This window comes from Lactuca sativa, chromosome 7 (assembly GCF_002870075.4).
Source record: "Lactuca sativa cultivar Salinas chromosome 7, Lsat_Salinas_v11, whole genome shotgun sequence".
Lineage (NCBI taxonomy): Eukaryota > Viridiplantae > Streptophyta > Magnoliopsida > Asterales > Asteraceae > Lactuca > Lactuca sativa.
Window position 1 is genome coordinate 196,688,914 of NC_056629.2, and position 23,902 is coordinate 196,712,815.

General features: G+C 33.9%; 2 protein-coding genes across 2 annotated transcripts; one reads left to right on the forward strand and one right to left on the reverse strand.

Annotated features, from left to right (window-relative positions):
• Window positions 1–5,167: 5,167 nt before the first annotated feature.
• On the forward strand, window positions 5,168–9,665 carry LOC111877302 (microtubule-associated protein TORTIFOLIA1). Its single transcript, XM_023873829.3, has 5 exons — window positions 5,168–5,996; window positions 6,629–6,820; window positions 7,541–7,634; window positions 7,850–9,108; window positions 9,310–9,665. Exons 1-5 carry the CDS (start codon window positions 5,301–5,303, stop codon window positions 9,505–9,507), a joined length of 2,439 nt encoding a protein of 812 aa, XP_023729597.1. The 5' UTR covers window positions 5,168–5,300; the 3' UTR covers window positions 9,508–9,665.
• LOC111877303 (uncharacterized) lies at window positions 9,658–13,277 on the reverse strand. The gene has a single exon (XM_042896289.2). It carries the CDS (start codon window positions 11,332–11,334, stop codon window positions 10,174–10,176), a length of 1,161 nt encoding a protein of 386 aa, XP_042752223.1. The 5' UTR covers window positions 11,335–13,277; the 3' UTR covers window positions 9,658–10,173.
• Between the last annotated feature and the right edge of the window lie 10,625 nt (window positions 13,278–23,902).

The window sequence follows — 23,902 nt, forward strand, 5'->3', positions numbered from 1 at the left end:
TTTTATATTAAAATAATATTTTACATATATTATAATTATTTTTCTAGTTCTTTGAGATTTTTAAAAATTAAATTTTTATTTATTGTATTTTCACAAATTTATTTATATATTTTTATTACAATAACTTTAAAAATCCATATTCTAATAAAATAGTCTATTTATTGCCAATCACTTCTTCTCAATCAAAAAAGTTCCAAAACCAACTATCGAATATACCCTTTAAGTTAAATGTTTCAAATTTCTAGGATTTTAATTTCAAATCTTCCTATACTAATAAAAAAATAATAAATGTTTCAAATTTCTAGGATTTTAATTTCAAATCTTCCTATACTAATAAAAAAAATAGTTTTTTTGCCATGTGTCATTATATTAGACCTCTTAATTAATGTGTTGCCACTTGTTAATCTATTAGTTCTCCATTTTAAATTTACTAAAGCTCCTCATTAATGTGATGTTATTTTCAATGTATTTATTCTCCAATTTAAATTAAATTTTAAATTTTATATTATTGTTTTCATTAATTCACAAAAAAAATCTAATATATATCAAAAATTATTTTTATATATTTATTTGAATCAACGATTATAATTTCACATAACTAATAAAAATATCTCTTAATTAGTAATTTATTTAAACTAATTGATTAATAATTTTGATTTTTTTTTTATTATAAAAGTTTAATTATTTTTATAACCGTGGTTTCCACGGGTTATAAACTAGTAAAAGAATAAATTGATTCTCATTTTGCCGTATGTCACCATATTAGATCTCTTAATTAATATAATGTCACATGTCAATGTATTGGTTTTCCATTTAAAATTTTAAATATCTCACTCTAATTACATTAAATTAAATAACATTAGAATAAAAATTAAAAAAAAATCAATACAAATTATATGATTAAATATTTATTTAAATCAACTATTAGAATTTTATATAATAAAAATATCTTTTAATTAAAGTATTTTATTAATAAGTTTAAGTTTTTTATTATAAAAATTTAATTAATTTAGTAACCATAGTTTCCACGGGTTATAAACTAGAATAATAAAATCCCAATAAATAAGAGCTTAAGATTTCTTTCAAAACCGCTTTACAATTTCTTTTGGAGGTTACTTTCATTGCGTTCTGTTGCTACTCCACTACTTCATCTTCTAACTCCATAACATGGTTTGTGTGATAACCCTAACCCTCCCACTTTCATTCGGTTTTTTCTTGACACTTATGATTTTGTTGTTCGATGAAATTAAATCGACATTAGAAAAATATGCAAGGTTTCTAGTTATATCTTATTGAAAACTAATATCTAATTTTATATAAAATATATGTTTGCAAATATATATTTATATGTTATTTATTTTTATGAACCGTATAATACATGATTTATAACCTAATTATATTATAAAGAGTATATTCATTCTCGATCATATTTCATGTAAAATTAATATTTAGTCATGGACTACTTGAAATCTTTAACTATATCTTGTTGGTCTTTTTGTTAAACTATATAAACTAATGATGTTTAGTTGAAGTATGTATGGACACACACTATTCTAGAAATAAAATACAAATAATGGTTTGTTAAGCATGTTGAATAAGATATTTTAGAGAAAACAATCATACAACATAAATGGAAATTGTGAGAAACTATAGAGCTTAATGGGGAAAGGAAACCCCAATAATTTACTAAATAACTCATCACATGTTTAAATAAGTTTCAAACAAAAAACCTTGTGTGACTTGCCTATAAATTATAAGCTTATTAAGACTTAAACATAGACCGCCATAATCATAATCAAATAAGGCTAAATATTTGTATCTAAACCAAGTTCTATTGATCAAAATTTTTATAATAAGTATTGTTTTTACATGTTTATTATTGAAATCTAATTGATAATAAATATTAAATAGAAATGATATATGGCTTCACAAATCATACATGCAAATATAGTTAAAGACAGGTTGCATAAAGAAAGTGGTTGGACAAAGTAATGAAATGATACATGACGTAACAACCTAACGAATAACGATCATGAACGTGGACTTTGTTATTGAGGGCAAATTCTTTACGACTTACAAAAAAAAACAGTAAATAAAGTTTTTATTAAGAACCTATCAATCATTTGCAAAACAGGGTAAAAAAATATTATAACTCCATGGAAATTTTATTTTGTGGTTTAAATGTTGATCACATGTTTAAATCAACAAAAACACAATAGATAAACTTTTTAATTTAATATTATAAATATTTGTACGAACTATTAGTAATTTTTACAAAGTGAAATGTTCATTTATCTACAAATTTATATATTATTATCTATTGATGTAATTATATTTTAGTTTGCTTATAATTATTTTCAACAAACCCGATTATGTCTCCTTGAACTCCATAAACCAACAATAATATTATCAAAAGTTTGCATGAATAAATTGATCGCCTTTTGTAACAAAATGAGAGATAATTACATAAATTGATATAAAGGTCTATTACTCTTTCATTGCACATTTTGATAGAAAAACGTTAATTAATTACTTATAAAAGTCATTTACTATTTTTTAAGATAAAATCTGACATAAAAAATATCATTTTTATTTTTATATACAACCAATTAATTAAATACACACAAAAAGAAAACATACTTACACAAAAAAACAACATAAATGCATATTTTCATCCCTATCCTACCCCTCCCCTCCCTTATGTTCGCCCCAATACCATCTCCCTCGTAAACCACCCCCATAAGTATCTTCTTAAAGGAATGGATGTTCAAACAGTGGAAAAAGCTCCAATAGAGAAACCCATCAAAAGTTGCACACATATGACATTGAAATGGCATGTATGTTGGGAGTCTAGTGTTTGATGCAGAAACTTTACGCACGAAGTCTAAGGTTTAAATTCGGGCACACCAAAAATATTACTAGTACTTCGCGATTTCCCTCTATATGATAGACCTTGAGATATGTTCAGCATAGACCGTTCAAATGGTGCAATTTAACATTTTTCACATGACATCAAAACACACAATTGATCTTGAGAATGATTTAATTAAGTTTAAGACTGAAGAGTGTATGTATAAAAAAAAATGTTTGTTAAAAAGGTTGGTGAAAAGGTTTGGAATAGAATTAGTGGGTTAACAATGACAAGTCAGAACAATTTTTTTATTTATTTATTATTTTTTTTTTTTTGTGTTAAACTTTAGGGTTGATTTTGATGCACCGAATAATTCAATGGTAAAGGGATACAGAAAGGGTTTAGATGTTTGTGAACCTTAGGTATGGCTTCTTCATGTACTTTTATCAATTTGTGATGATGAAGATCTTGGGTTAGATATTTGAAAACTTGTTGATTGTACCATGTTGAGGGTGGGTTGTAGGGTTTCATCCGATGATTTACAGAGAACGAATCAAACTTAAAGGTGTCTATGGGTTGTACACGAGAGATGTCAAAAATTAAAAACATTTTCGAGATAGAAAAGGGAAAGGGGGAGAAGGAGTAAGGGCAGGTACTCGTCAGAGAAGACGATGGGGTCCTCGGAGGTGACAATGGTTTGACGAGTTTAAATACACAAGCGAACTTGATATTTGACAATTAACTGATACGGACTCAAGCCAAGTGCCTAACATACGAGTCTAACCCGAGCATTTTAAACCCTCTACAAGTCAAGCTCGAGTTTTGAAAATTAAACTCAAAACGAGTCGAGCCCAAGCTTACCTAAACTCGTTTTCGTCTCGATTGGTTTAATTATACCTTTAGCTCTCGAGATATCAACTTTAGAAGATTACAAATAATAACCAAAATAAAAGAAAATAAAAAATAATTGTGATATAGAAAATTTAGTTATTTTGTATTTATTAAGGACCGAAAACGTAATCAAAGTTAAAATAGAAATGAATATAATTCAAAAAACTACATAATCTTATGAACCAAAACTGTATTTTTGTCTATATACTTTTTTATAGTGTATATATATATATATATATATATATATATATATATATATATATATATATATATATATATATATATATGGATGTTGGTTCAAATAAAAACAGTAAATAATATAAAAACGTAAAAACATTGTTTTTATGTAATGAATTTTGTATCCTTAGCTTTATATCATGATTCAACCTTGAATAGATGAATAACCACATGTTAAAATTAGTATTAGAATTTACTATACAAAAATTATAATAAAATAATAACATTCTAATGAATATATGAATAATCAAACGTTAATATTCATATTAGAATTACTTCAATAATGCACATGTACAACATTTATTGCAGAATAATAACATAAACATAATATTTTTACGTTTTAATATTATTTACTGTTTTTATTTGAATATATATATATATATATATATATATATATATATATATATATATATATATATATTTACTATCTTATAAAACAAATCCTACTGTTTCTAAAAATATATTGAATAAAATAATAATATTTTTTTAAGACGTCCAAATCATTAAGCTAATTGTACAACTAATCACTAATAAAATAATATTAAAATTTAAACAAACTCCTATAAATCTTCTCTTCCAAGGTTTTAACCATATCTTTTTTCATCCAAATAAATACTCAACACCCTATAATTTGGTCATTTCATGAATTTTCTTTATTTTTAATATGACATGTTTCCTAAAACAAACTAATGATTAAATTGAAAATAATCATTCTCAATCGAAAAGAAATTAATTGTCGAAACAAACTATTTGTCGTCCGCTGCTTTGCGCGGGTAAACGGCTAGTGTGTATATATATATATATATATATATATATATATATATATATATATATATATATATATATATATAATCATTTTTCTATTTCATTACATTTAAATTGTTAAATCTTACATAAAACGATAGTTGTTTAATTATATGGTGCATAAGTCAACAACAATAGCTTAATCACATAAAATGGAATCCGATGCATTATTTAGTTAATAAATGGCAAAAAAAAATATTTTCACAAATATTAGATTAATAGAAAGAAATATTAAATTCAAAAGGGAAATTTGTTGTTTTTGTTATCTTTTTAAATTTCAAATTCCAAAACCTTTCACCTTAAAAAGCCATTTCATAAAATAATATATATTTTTAATCTGTCTACTATTTTTAATTTGTCTACTTATTTGTTCTTAATCAATAATAATACTGGCTACGGTGTTTGGGGTTCAGTTTATAGATCTTCATCTAATCTGATACCCATTACACCCTCTAAAATCTTGAATCCCCATCTTCAACTTCACTACCATTTTTGAACTGGAGGCATCATCACAACAATGGCGACCAAATCTTTGAAATCCAAGAAACCCCCATCAACACCATCACCACCAAACCATTCATCAAGATCTTCATCTCTTTCTTCTCATCTTGCCATGATTGAACTCAAACAGAGAATCTTGACTTCCCTCTCCAAGCTTTCCGACCGAGACACCCACCAGATCGCCGTCGAAGACCTTGAAAAAATCATCCAAACCCTCTCCCCCGACGGCATCACAATGCTCCTCAACTCACTCTACGAAGCCACAAACGACGCCAACAAACCCGCCGCCAAAAAAGAAGCAATCCGCCTCCTCTTCTTCCTCTGCGCCACCCACACCGAATCAGCCGCCTCGCATCTGACCAAAATCATAGCCCACATTGTGAAAAGGCTGAAGGACTCCGATTCCGGCGTTAAAGACGCTTGTCGCGAGTCAATTGGGCAGCTTTCGTCGCTGTATTTGAAGGGGGATGGGTGTGAGAATATCGGGTCTGTGGTTTCGTTGTTTGTGAAGCCTTTATTTGAGGCTTTGAATGATCAGAACAAAGGGGTACAAGCTGGTTCAGCAATGTGTATGGCTAAAATGGTGGAAATGGCTTCAGACCCACCTATTGCGGCTTTTCAGAAGCTTTGTGCAAGGATCTGCAAGTATCTTAATAACCCTAATTTCTTAGCAAAGGCTGCACTTCTGCAAGTTGTTTCTAGTCTTTCTCAGGTATGTGATTCTAACATTATGTTTTATTATAAGTATATACTTGAAGTCAAATCATGTGAGTTAGGTGTTAGGTCATAATTTGTGAATCTTATAAGAAGGGAACTCATAAATCAGCCATGTCAAATAATCTTATTGTAAACATAAATTGATTCATAACAAAACTATAAAGAGTTGAAGCCCTGTAGGCATCATGGACATGAATCATTTTGTGCCTTCCTACTGAAATTGAAGGTTTATGATCAAAATTCTCATTGAGTATTGTCTGGATAAATGATATTTCATAACATATTTGAGATAATACGCTTGAGGAAAAAAATAAACAAGGGCAAAGTTGTAAAAGGTTAGGACATAACCAGGAAAGCTCCATTCCATGACTTTCTCTATTAAGTCGTTCTTTCTGTATTAAGTAAAGAAAGAAACAACATCTAAATCTAATTCATTTAGACTTCAATTCATCTTCGAAGCACTCAAACACTATCTTCTGTTCACCATTGTTACAACCGATTATTTGATTTATGAGTTATAACCATTTGATATCATAATCACTTACAAAACACACATCCAAACACCCCCTAAAATCTAAATGGCATGACATGATGTGCAAATAAGTCTTTATATAAACTTTGTTGCAGGTTGGAGCTATTTCACCTCATGGCTTAGAGCTACTGCTTCAAAGTATACATGAATGTCTTAACAATACTGATTGGGCAACTCGAAAGGCAGCTGCTGATGCTTTGAATGCCTTGGCTTTGCATTCAAGCAACTTGATCACTGGAAAATCGAGTTCTACCATTACTGCCCTTGAAGCTTGCCGCTTTGATAAGGTTAGTTTTTTATAGGGATAATGCAAGAAATAGCAACGTACTTTCATTTATTTGTGTGTTATAGTATCCTAGTTTCATTTTTTTCTATTACAACATTGTACTTTCATTTTTTTTTCTGTTATCAAGGAATTATACTATGAAATTTTCTATCCTTTTATAGCGTTGTACTTTCAATTTTTTTTCTTCTTATTAGGACATTGTACATTGAAAAACCTACCCATTTATAGCATTGAAAATTGATTTGTATTTAGATGATATTGCTATAATTGGATAATTTTTTCAAAATATATTGCTGTAATAGGATAAAAATAAAAGTGGGATGCTATAATAAACAAGTTTATGAAAGCACATTGCTATTTCTTGCATTTACCTTGTTCTCAAAATACGAAATATGAAAGTAGCATTATACTTTCAATGTTTTTCTTATTAGGGCATTACACATTGAACAATCTACGCGTTTATAGTTGTAAATTTTGTTTTGTATTTATATGACATTCTTATAAACTTATAATCGGATAGATTTTTCATTTTTCTAAGTACAATGTTGTAATACGAAATACGGAAGTAGGATGCTAATATGCTATAATAAGTAATTCAATGAAAGTATATTGCTTTTTTCTTGCATTTACCCTGTTTCCGAAATGCTACCTTTGATTGCTAATTGGATTCAACAAAACTAAAATTTAGTTTCTTTTACTAACTCCGTATCAACTTCCACAGATAAAACCAGCAAGAGACAGTATAATAGAGGCTTTGCAACAATGGCAGGGTCTTGCAGGAGGTTCTGAAGATCAAAAAACACCTAGAAATCATGGTGAACATAAATAAAATCATTCTCTTTTTCACTAAATGACACAAACACCCTCAGTATATACTTACTGAAGTTTATAAGAATAAAAAGTTTAACAGTATATGTTTACAATAAACAAAAAATATAATTGAATTCCATTTCATTTTATACCAAACAGATTACGATTCCTTCAGATTCCAACTTCTTTGACAGATTCCATTCCTTTGAAATGTTTTCAGATGGTGAACATTCTGAACCTGCTAAAGAGGATGATAAAAAGACAGAGGCTCCTGTAAAAAATGAAGAACCCGAAAAGACAGTTGGAATCTTGAAAAAAAAGGCACCTGCTTTAAGTGACAAAGAATTAAACCCCGAGTTTTTTCAAAGACTTGAAAGACGGGTTTCTGGTGAAGTTGAAGTAGTTGTCCCCCGTAGATTCATCAAGTCCTCAAATGACCAAAATGACCTCAATGGTGAAAATTCTAACTCTCTCATCAATGATTCAGAATCAGGGTCACATTTTAAAGAGACCCACCAAATAGCTGACAGATCAACGGGTGGTCCTTCTAGAAGGCGGGAATACGATGATATGAATGATCAAAGGGACGGAATCAGAAGCAATAAAGGGAATTGGCTCGCGATACAAAGACAATTACTACAATTGGAAAGACAACAAGCTCATTTAATGAACATGTTGCAGGATTTCATGGGTGGGTCCCACGATGGCATGGTGACTTTAGAAAACCGAGTCCGGGGTCTCGAACGGGTCGTTGAAGACATGGCCCGTGACCTTTCCTTAAACAACCGAAGAGGCGGCGGGAATTACATGATGGGATTCGAGGATTCCGGTCGAAAGTACAACGGAATAGGCTATTCCGACTATAATAAATTAGGCCGGAATGATGACGGCATGTCTTCTTACATGAGGGGCAGAGGAGCTCCCCGAAGAGACGTGCCCGAAAATTGGGACTACCCATACGGTCGAAACGGGCAGATGGGTTTAAGAAGAGGTATGGAAAGTAGGTCGCCTAAATCAGAAAATGAAATGGAAAATAACAATAGGAGGGGTTGGGGGGCAGCTAGGTTTGGTGAGGGGCCTTCTGCTAGAAGTGTATGGCAAGCTTCAAAAGACGAGGCTACACTGGAGGCGATTAGGGTGGCGGGTGAAGACAACAACGGGCCTGCCCGAACTGCCCGGGTGGCGGTTCCGGAAATGACGGCTGAAGCGATGGGAGATGAGAATGTCGGGCAGGATCGGGACCCGGTTTGGGCAGCGTGGAGTAACGCGATGGATGCGGTTCATGTGGGTGATTCTGACACGGCTTTTGCTGAGGTTTTGTCAACGGGTGATGATTTGTTGCTTGTCAAATTGATGGATCGAACGGGTCCCGTTATTGATCAGTTGTCGACTGAGGTGGGGACGGAAGTTTTGCATGCGGTTGCTCAGTTTCTTCCGGATCAAAACGTGTTTGATATTTGCTTGTCTTGGCTTCAACAGGTATGGTAGGGGGGGGTAGTTTGGTAATTCTACATTTATTTCAATAATAAGCTTTCAGATAAATAACTAGTAGTTGTTCAAAGCTAAGGAACAGATATTTATAATATTGCCCTATGGATAACGATGTAATTCTACATTTAACACAAATAATTAGACTTCTTTATATTTGACTTGAATTTCTATTTTTTTTTTGGTGTACAGTTGCTCGATATGATTATAGAAAATGGAACAGATATCGTGGGAATCCCAATGGAATTGAAAAGGGAAATTTTGATGAATCTGATTGAGGCGGCTTCAACTATTGAGCCTCCTGAGGACTGGGAAGGCATGGCGCCAGATCAACTCTTGTTGCAGCTGGCATCGGTTTGGGATATTGATCTGCAGCAGTTAGAGAAATAAACCATTAAGATGCATAATTATGTGAAATTTAGTTGATTTTGATTCTTGTAATTTTGTAATCTTTGATTGGAGATAGGTGTTGGATTTGGTTTTATTGGCTTTGGCATCAAATGTAGATCAAACAAGATGAAGGCTTATTATATTCCTTGGTTTGTTTTTCTGTTTTTTGCACAATTGATGAAATTTTTTGTATGTGATATTGGCTCAATCTGTTTGGGTATTGTTTCTTTTTGAGAGTGGTTTATCTGGACATTTCATCGAACACTTGTTGAATGCTTGTAAGAATTTGATGAAATTTATCACTAATCAATGTATGCTGTTTCCTTTTATGTCCGATTACTTATGCATTTCATCAAACAATTCTTACACCCTTGTAACAATTTAATAAATTTTACCACTAAATAGTGGATATCGTTTCATTTTGACAACAGTTTTACTTTGGTATTTTATCCAATACATATGTCCTTTCAAACACATAGTATTTATATAATTTAGAGTAAACTACATAAATGGTCATTGTGGCATGTCATTTTCATTGTATCGTTCCCTGAAAAGTTTTAAATTTATTTATTGCAAAAACCCCTAGTTTTATTGTGATTTTCGACAATGACTAATTTGCCTTTTGATATATGCAAAAACTTCCTCTACAGTAACCTATAAAGCAATCTACAGTAACCTGTTTCCATATTTTCTAGTTTTGAGATATGCAAAAACTTCCTCTAGTCTTTTGATTCTTGCTTCAAGCTCCAATCCCGATGTATCTCCATCTTCGTTGCCAGGGCTCGCTCCATCATGAGACACATCGCAAGTTCTGGTGGTGTCACCCACAGATTCTTTGGATTTTTCAGTTCTTGAGTCATCTTTGACAGAAGTTTTCGTTTCATTATCACCCATCTGAGAAAGCAAACTATGGAGTCCAGTTGACTTATTCCGCCACTCAAAGTATCTAGCAGTGACATACGGCTCAGAGAATCGAGATGGAAGATACAGTTTAAGATCCATCAATGGCCTTGTGTAAAAGCTCCAAGCTGATTTAGGACTTCCGTTGTTTCGTGGGACTTTACCAGGAATGTCTTGATCCATGCCAAATTGCATTGCGACTCTATGAGGTAGATATTGTTCGATACATTTCCCTTGTATCCCGACTAATTCAGAAACCCTAAAACATCGACCCCATGACTCCGATTCTTCATCCAAACAATCACCACCAACAACAACCCATTTTCCGTTTTTCTCGTTACCCAAATCATCAGTATATGGTCGCCAACAGAAGTCTTCTGAATCACGATCCAAAATTGAGCCAATATTGTCGATCTGCACCTTCTTTTTCGCCCATCTAGCAAACTTTGGGTTGCAGCTACCTCCGACATTAGGCCTTAGCTTCGGAAATCTCTCCCAGATCCAGATTTGAAGAAGTTGTAAAGGAGCCCAAATTGTAATCGACGGATCATCGTTCTGATCAGTAAGTTTAGCTTTTAACAAGCTTAAATCTCTGTATATGGTGGCAAGAACAGCAGGGGCAAGAGCAAGTCTAATGCCTCTAGCTAAATGAACAGCAATGGGGAAAACATTTCGAGCAACTGTTGAGTATGATGAAGGGAATACAAACCTGGATAACCAAAATGCGAGAAATGCTTCGTGCTCGATTTCGCTTCCGCTGTCTTTGAATTTCTTCAACCAGCTAACCTGATCAGCTTTTCTAAGTGTCGATCTTGAAAACTCTACTTTTTTTTCATACAATTTCGCTAAAACCGTTTTCGATTCTGTGTTTTCAACAGGAGTAAGAACAGATGCACCTAACACAGAATACCCTCCGAGAACCATCATATCTTCCAAAGTGATTGTAGCTTCCCCGAATACAAACACGAATGTTTTGGTCTCATGACACCATTTTTGTGCAAACCCAAGAATCAAGTCATCGTTTTTCGTGATTTCATATGAGGAATTCTACACAGCTTGCTCTATTCCTGCTTTTTTCCAGGTAGATTGGTGCATACAATGCATGCGATCAACCCATGGTTTCCAATCCCTGTGTGTGGTTCTCCAACCATTGAAGGACACATTCAACGAACTTTTTTCTGGAACAGAAGACGCTGTAGGAAGATTAAAAGGAAAGGGTTGGACATCAATGGAGCTAACAGAGGGTTTTAAAAATCGGGCAACTTTGCGAGTTGGGTGATGGTGTTTAGCAAGTTTGGGTGATACCATGAGCTCCTCCCTCTCTTCCATGCTGGCGTCTTCGGATGTTGCTGCCATTGTTGGACCTCAGGACAGAAAGTGGAGAATGCATAACAAAAGGGTAAATTTGTATTTACCCTTTTTACCCATTGTTTTACCCAATTTTCCTTTTGCTTTAACTTTTAACCCTCACACAAAAGCTTGGGTGTTCAAAATTTGTTTCTTTCAGGCTAAACTGCACAAATAGCCTTGTTTATTCAAAATTCTCACGTCCAAAAAGATTTGGGTGGTCCAAACTTTTCATTGGTTTATTCAAAATTGCCATGTTCAAAAAGATTTGGTGTTTCATTTTGTTGCTGGTTTGGTCTAATTTGCTTTGAACTTTTTTATAATGACGGATTTGTCATTGCTTTTTTAGTATTTTTATTTATTTAAATGTTTTTATAATTAAAAGAAAATAAAAAACCAATCTCTCTCTCTCTCTCTCTCTCTCTCTCTCTAAGCTAACCCAACTCATCTTCTCCAAACAAACCATAAAAAATGATGATCATAAATCGATGAAACCAGCAACATTCATCGCAGATGCCTTCCCAACAAGCAAGAACACAACAAGATTCGAGCACTATAAATTCATAAGACTGACCCTATTTTTGATTTCTTTTGGGGTATAAGAAAGGCATTGAAGACAGAAGCCCTTGGGGTTTACATTTTCTTGGGGGATCTACTATTCATCATTTTCTTTGTGAGCCATATTCAATCCAAAAACAATGAGAGGTCTATGAATTTTTTTGAAAAACACATCCCCTTCTTCATCCACCTTCGGATGTTCTGCCCCAATCTCTCTGTTTCTGATTTGCAGGTGTCATTAAAGTTTGAACAAGAATACCCATAAAACCCAAACAAAAAATAACTTAAAGCTTGAACAATGCTCAAGAGCAGGGGATGATATCGATTACTGAAATCATAAATCCCAAATGGAATCAAGAAAAAGAAGAACTCATGAAGACCCAATTCATAGGTCTAAAATCCAAGATAAAATGATTAAGAAACAGAAGAATACATAAACATCCATTTAAAAAATCCTCAATCGATCGATCAAGCAATAAACAAGAAAACCCACAAAAATCTAACTGGAATATCAAGCACATCGTATCATCATATCTCTCATTAGAGAAAGACATCGCACCCATATAGATTCCAGTAAAAAACACGAGACCCATTTCCTCCGACCCGATTCTTTATGAACACTCCTGTGATCTGGACACGAGACCCATTTGAGACACCTCTTGCAAAAGGTTCTTGTACACCCCTGTGATCTAGACCTTATCTGATACGCATATACAACGAAAAGTTAAATCAACTCCTCTGTGTCAGCTCTTGAAGACGCTTCTTATACATTTGTTTCTCTGAAATCGATCTCAAAGAAGAGAAAATCCTCAAATCTCACTTCTATTAACTTCAATCAAAACGTCTAGTAGTAATGTTGATCGTTGATTTCGATCGGAACATTCAAAGATCATTATCAAGAGTTATTAGGGTTTGGAGTCCTAATTTCTGGTGCCGTGTGTGTGTGTGTGTTTTTTTTTTTTTTTTGAGGAAAAATACAATCAAATCAAGAAGAAGAACATGAGAGAGAGAGAGAGAGAAATTAATTGGTTTTTTTATTTTCTTTTAATTATAAAAACATTTAAATAAATAAAAAAAACTAAAAAAACAAGGGCAAATCCGTCATTATAAAAAAACTCAAAGCAAATTGGACCAAAACCGCAAAAAAATGAAAAGTTTGGACCTTTGGTGCTAGTCCAAACATTTTTGGACCAAAGTGTCAATTTTGAGTAAACATTTTTGGACCATTTTTGCAATTTAGTCTTTCTTTCATCGTTGTGATCAAAATTTTTTTTTTTTGATATATAAAAAATGTTTTTTTTTTTTTTTTTTCATTTTGATAAATTAACCCTCCCAAAATAAAAAATATTGAAATTTTATTAGCATGATCATTAATCATAGATTTAAAAACAAATATTTATTTATAAAATTAGATGTTTTGTTAGTCACGGGGAAATAATAAATTTTTTTTTCGATAATGAATTTCTTTATCGATTATTTTTTTCGCAGACATAAGAGTTTGCTTTTTTTGATTACTTATTTGGAAACATTTGTAAAATGTAATATGTATTTTTGTTAAAAATCGGAAATGCAATTAATCGATTTACATATTTTTTTAACCATATAATCATCATTAAACATTCATTTGTCAATTTCATACCCAATGTATGTTAGATCAAGCAGTATGGGTCACCACAACGCCATTAAGGCTGATGTGGCAGCCCATAACACCGTGATAACATCAAAAACACCATCTTGATTTCTTGTTGTATCTTGTTCCGTTGCTTCTTCTTGTCTCCATGACAAAATGAAACGAGATCATCTATTGGTTGTACAAATTCTTTCTCTCTCTCTCTCTCTCTCTCTCTCTCTCTATATATATATATATATATATATCCTCTTAACCGGTGTTATAACACTGTGAACATCACCCCCTCTTCTTATTGCTTCTTGTTATAACCCCACTAAAACGAACCCATACCTAATAGTCTTAGAGACTTTCACAAGAAATATAAGTCAACATATTTATATTTACATTAAAATGTTTGAACTTATTGTCGTTTGCCTTCTCATTCATTGTACGATGATAACTAAAATGTTCGAATTTTAATTTAAAAATAATATAGGACTCTCATGGAATATCAAAAAAAAAAAAGTCAAACAGATTTATATTTACTTAAAAAGTTAAGTATATTTATTAAAGTGTATATTAATGTAAAGATTATTTTAAAGCTTCTCCAAATTTTACAAAGTAACGACCAATTTGATGTTATTATATAATAATATTAGTTGTGAGACACATGTATTAAATAAGTTAATTTAAAATAAATGTTAAAATATTTGAGAACTTTGAATTTATAAGAAAAAAAAATAATGAATTATTATAATGAAAATGTCTTTTATTTTTTAAATTTAAACAAATAATTTAAATAAAAAAAAAAGAAACTAATAAACTTTTATTTTAGAAAATTTTAAATTAAAAGGTAAGTTTATTAATGAAATTAATATCCATTTATTGCAATTATTACATTAAAATATTATGTAGGATTAAATAAAAAGGAAAAACTCATAAAATGACATGTAGAAAAAAAAATTCAAAATAACCTCAAAATGACAAGTGACAAAAAAAACTTCATTTATTAGAGAGGATTCTCCCATTAACCCAATAACATGCAACATAATTATACTTATTAGTAAGTTAACATTTTCGGTATGTACGTTTTATTCAATTTTGTTGTGATGTGTCTCATTAACATATTTGGTATGATTTAAATAAACATACAAGTTATTATTATAACATATGAGAATATCGACTTGACAATGAGACGGGTTTGGAGCGAATCGACCTTGATCCAAACTTATTTAACACATTTTAAAATACGATCCAAACCCACTCTGTAACTCGTAGGGTTTTGAATAATCAAACACATACCCTTATTCACCGAATCAACAGATATCCAAATCCGCCCTGTAACTCATTGTTTTTTTTTGAATAATCAAACATAAATGTTTATTTAAAAAATGCATTACATACTCAAGGACTTTCAGTTGGAATTAAAATCACTATTGTAGTGACTTCTGATTGATTTTTGAATATCAAATGTGGTGATAGAGAATATTAATTGAAAACTTTCTTCAGGTTGATAAATGACTATTGATTTAAAAATGAAATGAGTGATTGCTTGATGAAATACTAATGAAATGATACCATGATTCTTTGTAAATGTAACGACCCGTCTCTGGTACGTTGCTTCCATGGTATTTATTTAGAAGTTTTCAAGAGGGACTCGGCGAGTCTATAGCCCGACTCGTCAAGTAGGGACGGGATTTCGAGCACGTGTAAGTCGGCGACTTGGCGAGTCCATATTCGGGACTCGGCGAGTCTGCCTGCCAGGAAGAAACCCTAAATCCCCGGGTTTGCTCACTATTTAAGCAGTGTTATGTGCCCCAACTCGCCTCCTTCAGCCTCAGAGAGCTGTGAGAAACCCTAAACCCATCCCTTGATTGATTAAAGTGTTTTTGTGTGAATTCTTGAAGGCTTGAAGAAGAAAAAGAAGAAAGGACCAAAGAGAAGAGGTGTAGATCAAAGATCCAAGGTCAAAATCAGAGTTCATTGAGGTATTTCTCGGAATCCTTCTGTTTTATGCTTAAAACCTCCATTAGAAAACTTCTAGGGCTAGTTTGATGTATTTTCCAAAACTTATAGTTGTATGGATGCCTTAATAGGTTGAGATATCCCTAGATCTGTTCATTTAGGAATGTTAGAGCCCTGATCTAGTGCCTTTTCGAAGTTTCTTGCATGAGAACCCTAGATCTAGCCTTTATCATGCTTTTTGAGCCTTTTAATCTTCATGGATGCTTATGGGCACGTAAAGATAGAATCTTTACGTGTTAATCGAGCTAAGGGAGCCCAGATCTATAAGTTTTATACGCTGGATTCAAGCAGAATCGAGTTTAGAGTAGTTGCATGCATGCGACTCGGCGAGTCGAGTCGCGAGTCCCCGATTTTTCCCCTTTTGAGTGATGTCGAGTGGGGACCAGTGAGTAGTAGAGTGGACTCAGTGAGTTGGAGGTCAGACTCAGTAATGGAGGGACTCGACGAGTTGTTCATACAACTCGGCGAGTCCAAGGCAATCTTCTTAGCTCAAGAACAACTCGTCGAGTTGTTCATACGACTCAGCGAGTCGGATACAGATGGCCTAAGTTTTAGAATCGAAAGGGAACTCGTCGAGTTGATGCCATACTCGACGAGTAGCCACGAGTAGGGTTGAGAAGTGAGAATAGAGACTCGGCGAGTTGGCGGCCCAACTCGGCGAGTCAGGTCAACTGTAGGTTGACTTTGACCGGGAGAGTTGACTTTGACCAGGGGTAAAAGAGTCATTTTACCGCAATTCAGTTATTAGTAGTTGATTGAGTGTGTTTATGGAATTGTAGCCGGGGAGATACCGGAGCAGCAACAGATAGCTTCCAGAGCCATACACACAGCAGCCAGTTCACGAGGTGAGTTTCCTTCCAGTAGGAACGGGTCTACAGCCACAATGCCGGCCCGTTTAATTAGCAGTAGTTCCGGACTTCAGTCTGATGCAGTAGTTAGAGTGCTTGATGTCTTTGTGATTCAAGCATGTTTGTGTTATGTGTTCCGGACTTCAGTCTGATGCAGTATATGTGTTATGTTAGCAAATACGTGTTTATGTTATGCTATGTTCAGACAGTTCCGGACTTCGGTCCGATGCAGTTAGTTCCGGACTCCGGTCCGATGCAGGGGACAAGGTCCCAGTCAGTTCCGGACTTCGGTCCGATGCAGTGGGCAAGGCCCAGTATGTGCTTTATTTGTTATTGTGTGGTATGTGGTAGTTTGGGGGAGCTCACTAAGCTTTGTGCTTACGGTTTCAGTTTTTGGTTTCAGGTACTTCCGCAAGTAAAGGGAAGAGCTCGGGATGATGGCATCGCACACACCACAACTTCAGTATTTGTCCTGGGAGTTGATTCAGTTTTCTTAGATATGTTTGATACAGTTGTGACACAGTTTTTCTCACAGTATTTTAGTATGACTTGAGATACGCAGCGTATGGTTTTATTATATGATACTCAGTTTTTATGATTTTTGTTATTTTAAAAATGAAATTTTCGGGTCGTATTTATGGGATGTTTCAGTAAAAGACTGGAATTACAGAAGTAAACTTCTCGAGTCCTATGTAAAAATAGTTTGATATTTGGATTTTGCCCTTTGGACTTTCGATTAGAATAAAAATTAAACTTTAGACAGGATAAAATATTAAAATATAATTCTAAAATTTATACGAGGCGGGTTATAAATGGAACAGATCGGTGATGATCCATACCCGACCCTTTTAATATGAGAGTTAGTGGTTATGGGTCATTAACATGTAAACGAATCAAAAACTATGCTCTAAACCCATATAATTCGTAAGGGTTTAGATTGGATCGGGTTCAAAACCCGCTTCATTGTCAGACCAATAAGAAGATAAGGATAAATAATTAATTTAAAATCAAAATTTTAAAAAATTAACCATTGGTTTATTTGTGTTCTACATCTTAACTTTTGAAGGTCTCTAGTCATATTTTGATTTTTTTTTTAATTTCAAAACGTCTATCAATCAAAACTTAGATATTGCAATTTAACAAACACAAACAAATATTTTTCCTTTCATTAATCAATTCTTACATTAAAATTAAACAAAAAAATATATAGTTGTCTTTGTTCGATTTGAATTACAAATAGGGTTAATGACCTTGAAAGGTAACAAACTTTGTTCGTTGTCCATATTTAGGTAACCATATTTTTTGTTCACATTTAACCATTGAACTTGTTTGACATGTTCAAAATATGGTAATATGACTGGTAATTACGGTAATATTACCCTATTATGAACATGTCAAACAAGTTTATTGGTCAAATGTGTACGAAAAAAAACATGGTTACCTAAACATGGACAAAAACAAAAGTTTCTTACCCGTTTTGGTAATATTGGAAAAGAATCGTCTCAGGGATTGTGCCCTAGGATTAGGCTCAAACAGTCAATGAGCAATTAGGTTAGGATTGGTCTAATCCAATTTAGTCTCGGCTAGTCATGGGGATGGGCTAGGCTGTGTTGCTAGGTCTTGAAAGCACATACAGCCTAGCCCCTTAAGCGTATACAACCTAACCCCTAACTAGTTGGGTCTAAACTAATTGGGTAATTACCTCTCATACAGGAACATTATGGTATTTGTATTAGCATCTATTTGATGATAAAATTTGGTGGTTGTTTTTATTTAACTTTATTACATGGCTTGTGAATTGTGATTTGTTTTGGGCATTATGTTGCAACTATTTGTCAAATGCAACTTTGGTGGTTGAGATACAAAGTACTAATCTTGAGAATGACAAATTGTAAAGGATGATGGTTCCATCTCCCCTATGCAAATCTTCTCTAATGTCGATATTTGACACTATTATTTACATAAAAATTCCTCTTTCACGTTCTCCATTTTTGCCACCTTAATGATTCTATTTGCCATCAAGCTCAGGGAGTTCTTTTGTCTTCATCTGGTGTAGGGAGATAATGAGAATACAGGGAAGGTGAGGACATGTGTCATCCTTTCTAGACCTTAAATCTGTGTAAACTAATAAAAAAAATGATTGATGTGGTCTATTTTTGATTTAATGTTGTTTTGTATCTATTCTAAAACTCATATTTTGATTTATTTGTGCATGTGTGTAATAGAAAAACTAAAAATAGGATGATATAATACACTAAATTCAAGAAATATTAAGTTATTTTCATGAATTAGTTTAATATATCATCCTACTTTCATTTCTTCCATTCACAACATTATACTTTAAAAAAAATACAATGAATTGAAATTAATGAAAGTAGGATGACACGTAAATGAAAGTAATTTAATAATACAATGGTTTTGTAAGAAAAATATTAAAATAAAGTTCAAAAAATAAGAGATAGAAATGAAAGTATGATGCTATATGTAACATCCCAAAATTGAAGACCAAAAATTTTATTTTAAATTAAACAAACATAAATCCATTTGTCTGAAAAACCACATAGTAATATATATATATATATATATATATATATATATATATATATATATATATATATATATATATATATATATATCAAACCAATGTATCCATAGTCAGAACACGTCATAACAAAATCATATCATAGTATAAATCTCATAGATCTCTGGTGCGAAAATTTGTGTGTGTGATGCGCTGCTACTGTGCCAGTAACACTATGTTTATATATTTAATAAATAAATTAATTAATGAACGAATAGTAGCCATAAAATAAATAATTATATGTCAAAGGTTGGTCTCGAGGAGTTAATTGACACACTTTAAGATATTGGGGGTTAAAAGAGTAACATATGGACTTTATTTGAAAGGATCTTGAAGAATGGGGGGGGGGGGGCTGTTTGGTAAGTATTATACTCAATTTGTAAGGAATTTTAAGGCTGAGGGTGAAAAATGTAGAATTTGGACTCTTTTTGAAATGATTGTAGAAGGGGGGGGGGGGGACCATAGTTGTTATTATGGGAGAGTGTCTTGAAGGAGTTGGGTATATAACCCTAGCTTCACTAGTTTAAACCTTAACCCTACTACTTTCCCTTCAGCCGCCACCTCCCTCTCTCCATTGCCCAGCTGGCCCTCTTGCGGTTTCGATCAACCAACTAGCACAGCGACCACCGAAGCCAGCCACCTCCTTTTATGGACGCCGACGAGCTACTGCCTTGCCTTGAAGCGCCAACCCTAGCCGCCGGTAATGATGTGAGAAATCGGAAAGACTGTCATGAACGCCGCCACCGACGACAGAGAACTGCTAGTTGGCACCATCACGTTACGGAGGCCGGGGAGCAACACTGTGGTTGTCATGGTTGTTGTTCACGTTTGAAGAAGCATAAACCTCTCGCCTCTCCTCTCGATTTTGTTCGCTGCTACATCGCCACTGTCGCTTCTTAGCGACCGAAAGGTTGCTGCCTCCGCTTACTACTATGGGATGGTGGTTAAGTCCACAGAATCGCAAAGTTGTCGTCGCTGATGTCCGTCTCTTGTGCTGCCGCCTTCGCCACCCACCTCAGTGGGTGTTGGGTGTATTTTCCTGGCAAAAAGGAGCGCGCGTGTGTGTATAGGTTGTGTCCATGATGGGAGAAGGTCGTCGGAATGTTCCTTGGCCGGGGATTTGAAGAAAAACCACCGCCACCACCGTAGGGTGGTGGCTGCCACCATGTTTACCCGCCTGCCGTGTGACATCCCCATTTTCACGGTCAGAAAAGACCGATTTTGTTTATGCTTTGTTTGAAAATCAGAGTAACATTTTAAATAAAAGTGTTGCGGAATTTGTCCCAAAACAAAATATGAATAAGATTTACCAAAAGCATTTCCATAAAAATGTATTTCATTAAAAAGACTCGGGATGTCATGTTAGATACAAATCATAAGCATAAACAATACAACATAGGCCTAACTACATTATTCCGTATTTATAGGCCTAAAATCCCTTAATCTCTCATCCCAAGACATTACATCTATGCTCATGCGTCGCTACCTGTAATACAAGAAACTGAGTGGGTCAGGCTTAGGAACCTGGTGAGCACATAGGGTTTTCAACTCACAATAAATAAGTTTATTGATTTCATCAATCAACAATAACCCGATTACCCATACCCGTTATCCTCTCATTACGTCCCTAAACACTTATCATAAGGGACCTAGCCTAAGGATCATCATCGGGATGGACACTACTGCTAAGGGGATTCCTCAGCAATAAATGTCCTTAAGGCAACCATATGGGGGATGGAGTACACCTGGTGAGCACACAGTTCAAATAAACACGCAGTTCAAATAAACACCTACAGGTTACGAGCCCGCTAGCGTTCCACTGGACTGTCTAGAATAGTCTGTGGTCGTCATCTATACTCCGCTAGATGACTGGATCATCAATAACATCTATAACGAGGCCTCTCATCATTTTATTTTGTCACACAACAAATATTACATCTACCTATGTTTTACCCAACACATTTTGTAGATATAAAATACATATACGATTTAAATCATTTAAAACATGTATAAAATTGTTCATCCAGTATAGATAGCAAGTATACAGATAATATGCACACACAACACGTAATTTATATAAAATACTTCATATATATGTGTAAGCTGAAAGTAACTATGCACTCACTTGAAAAGGTGGTGATTCTGCCCTTGAACAGCGCTTCGTTATCTCAAAACAATTATCCCTTGATAAAACCTAGTATCAATACCACTAGGATTTAGTCTAACGTTAACTGTGACTAATTAATAATCTAGCTATTATTATTCTTATATAAGCGTTAAACAACACTCTATATAACTCATAATAATTGTCCAAATAATTATTTTAATGTCCTAATAATGTTACTATAATTAATTAGAAGCTATATTAAAAATTGTGTAGGCGTAGCTCACTTACAACGGGTTTTAAAGAAAACCGAGCTTTTCTCAGAGCAGTGTTTCCGAACTGAAAGACCCTTTTTCTCGGGACTCCGGGAGTCTAGGGGCTTCCTTCGGGTGCTAGGGAGGTTCCCTAGGGTTTAAGGGGGTTGGAATGGGTTAGAGAGAGAAAGTAGTTACAGAGAGAAGGATAATGGTGTGAAAAACTCGGAACTCTCGGCCCCCTTTTATAGCCTGCGAGGCCTCGGATTACGTTGGGCGTAGTCCTTGGCTACAATGGGTGTAGATCGGATAAGCTTGCCAACCTCGCACCAACTGTCTCGCACATGCATCGGATGGATAAGAAGTGAAGGTACGTTGGGCGTACCTGTTGGGTTTTAAGCATTCTAACACTCCTAAGTGTACATGCAACCCTAAATACCTTGGATCTATGTTTTCTCTATTATACATGCAAATAAGAACTTCCAAGGTATTATCCTAATCTAGCATACAAACACAATGACTATAGCAAGATAGAATACATACCTCTTTGGAGAAGAAAGTCTTCATGAAGCTTGAGTGCCTAGTGCCCCAAGTGTGACACCTCAAATGGAATCACAATCATCAAAACACTTGGAATGACTTGAGAGAATTCTACACTCATCAAAATCGGCTAGCCCTTTCACTTCACACACTAGTGTGATTCTAGTTGCCAATTTTGTCAAGAATAAGATCTTTATATAGTGTTACAATTAGGGTAAACCCTAATTGTCATGACTTTCCATTTCCTTGGATCCATGGGTACAAATACACCATGGAGCATCCATGGACCATCCTATGGGTTTTAGCCCAACTTGATTATCCATGGAGCATTAGCCCACTATACAAGTATGGATGATTTACACAATCAACCCATATATTTAATTAGTCTTCTTTTGATCACTTAATTAATCCTAGATTAATTCTTGATCAATACTAATTAAATAATCTTATTATTCTTATTATTAATATACTAGAACTTATAATATATTAATAACCATAAGTGTCTTATTTCTCTCATTCTAGTCTATCCAAGTGCATGATGGTATGCAACCCAAATGGACCATGCCGGGTCGGGTCAAGTCTTACCAACTATAGTTATGGACTTAGACATTAATCCAACAGTCTCCCACTTGGATAAGTCTAAAACTATTATTGCGTATGACTTCAGGAACCAACTGGCAATCGTAGCTCTCAAAAGCTTCCGTCGAACTCTGACCTTGTCGATGAACTCTGACCTTTGTCAGTGACTTGTCCATTAGATAAGGGATCATATATTCCTCCATTCTAGATATCATATGGACTGAGACATGGATTATAATCATTCTCTCTGTCCATTTGTTGTTTCCCGATTTCCAATTTATGACGACTGACTAATTGAACAAATCAAATCAGTCCTGGCCCGGCCGAGCACTTCCATTTGTCATCATCAAATCATCGAGGGGCCCACAGATATCGCTTTTATCCCGAAGGTAAAAGGAATGGATAAACTTCGACTCATATGGCTTGTTCTACTACTTGTTGAATCATACACAAAGGCACGTTTTATAGCACAGAGTTACCAAATGCGGTTTCGTGCAATCAATGTACTATCAACTCATAGTAACAACTCATATCTCTAGGTTTGAAGAATATAAGATATTATCGTCTCATGATCACTCGTGATAAAATCCATGAAGTGATTCCAATGAGCGCGGGTTGAATCCAATACTCAGAACTTATGAGCACTCATGAGTGTTGTAGCCCTTTGTCCAACACCTTAGACCTCTACAAGCCAACCCATGACAGTCTTAATTCATATCTACTTCCAACATATGACCGACTGTGGATGGTTTGAATAACTTAGTCATTCCGGAAGAATAACCCAGTTTATTCGGGAAGTCAAAACATGCAAAATGAAACACAATAATAATTGAATCCAATATGGTCTCAGAACTTATGAATATAAATAAAACACCTTTTATTTATCACCATATGATTACACATTATTCATTGTATACTGTTTCAGCTATCAACTTTAATCTTGAATTTAAAACAATAGTTGTCCCATGCTCCAAGCATGTACACTATGTTTTTCTCAAACACTAGTCATGCCATACACCAAGTATGCATACTATGTTTGTCTATGATCTT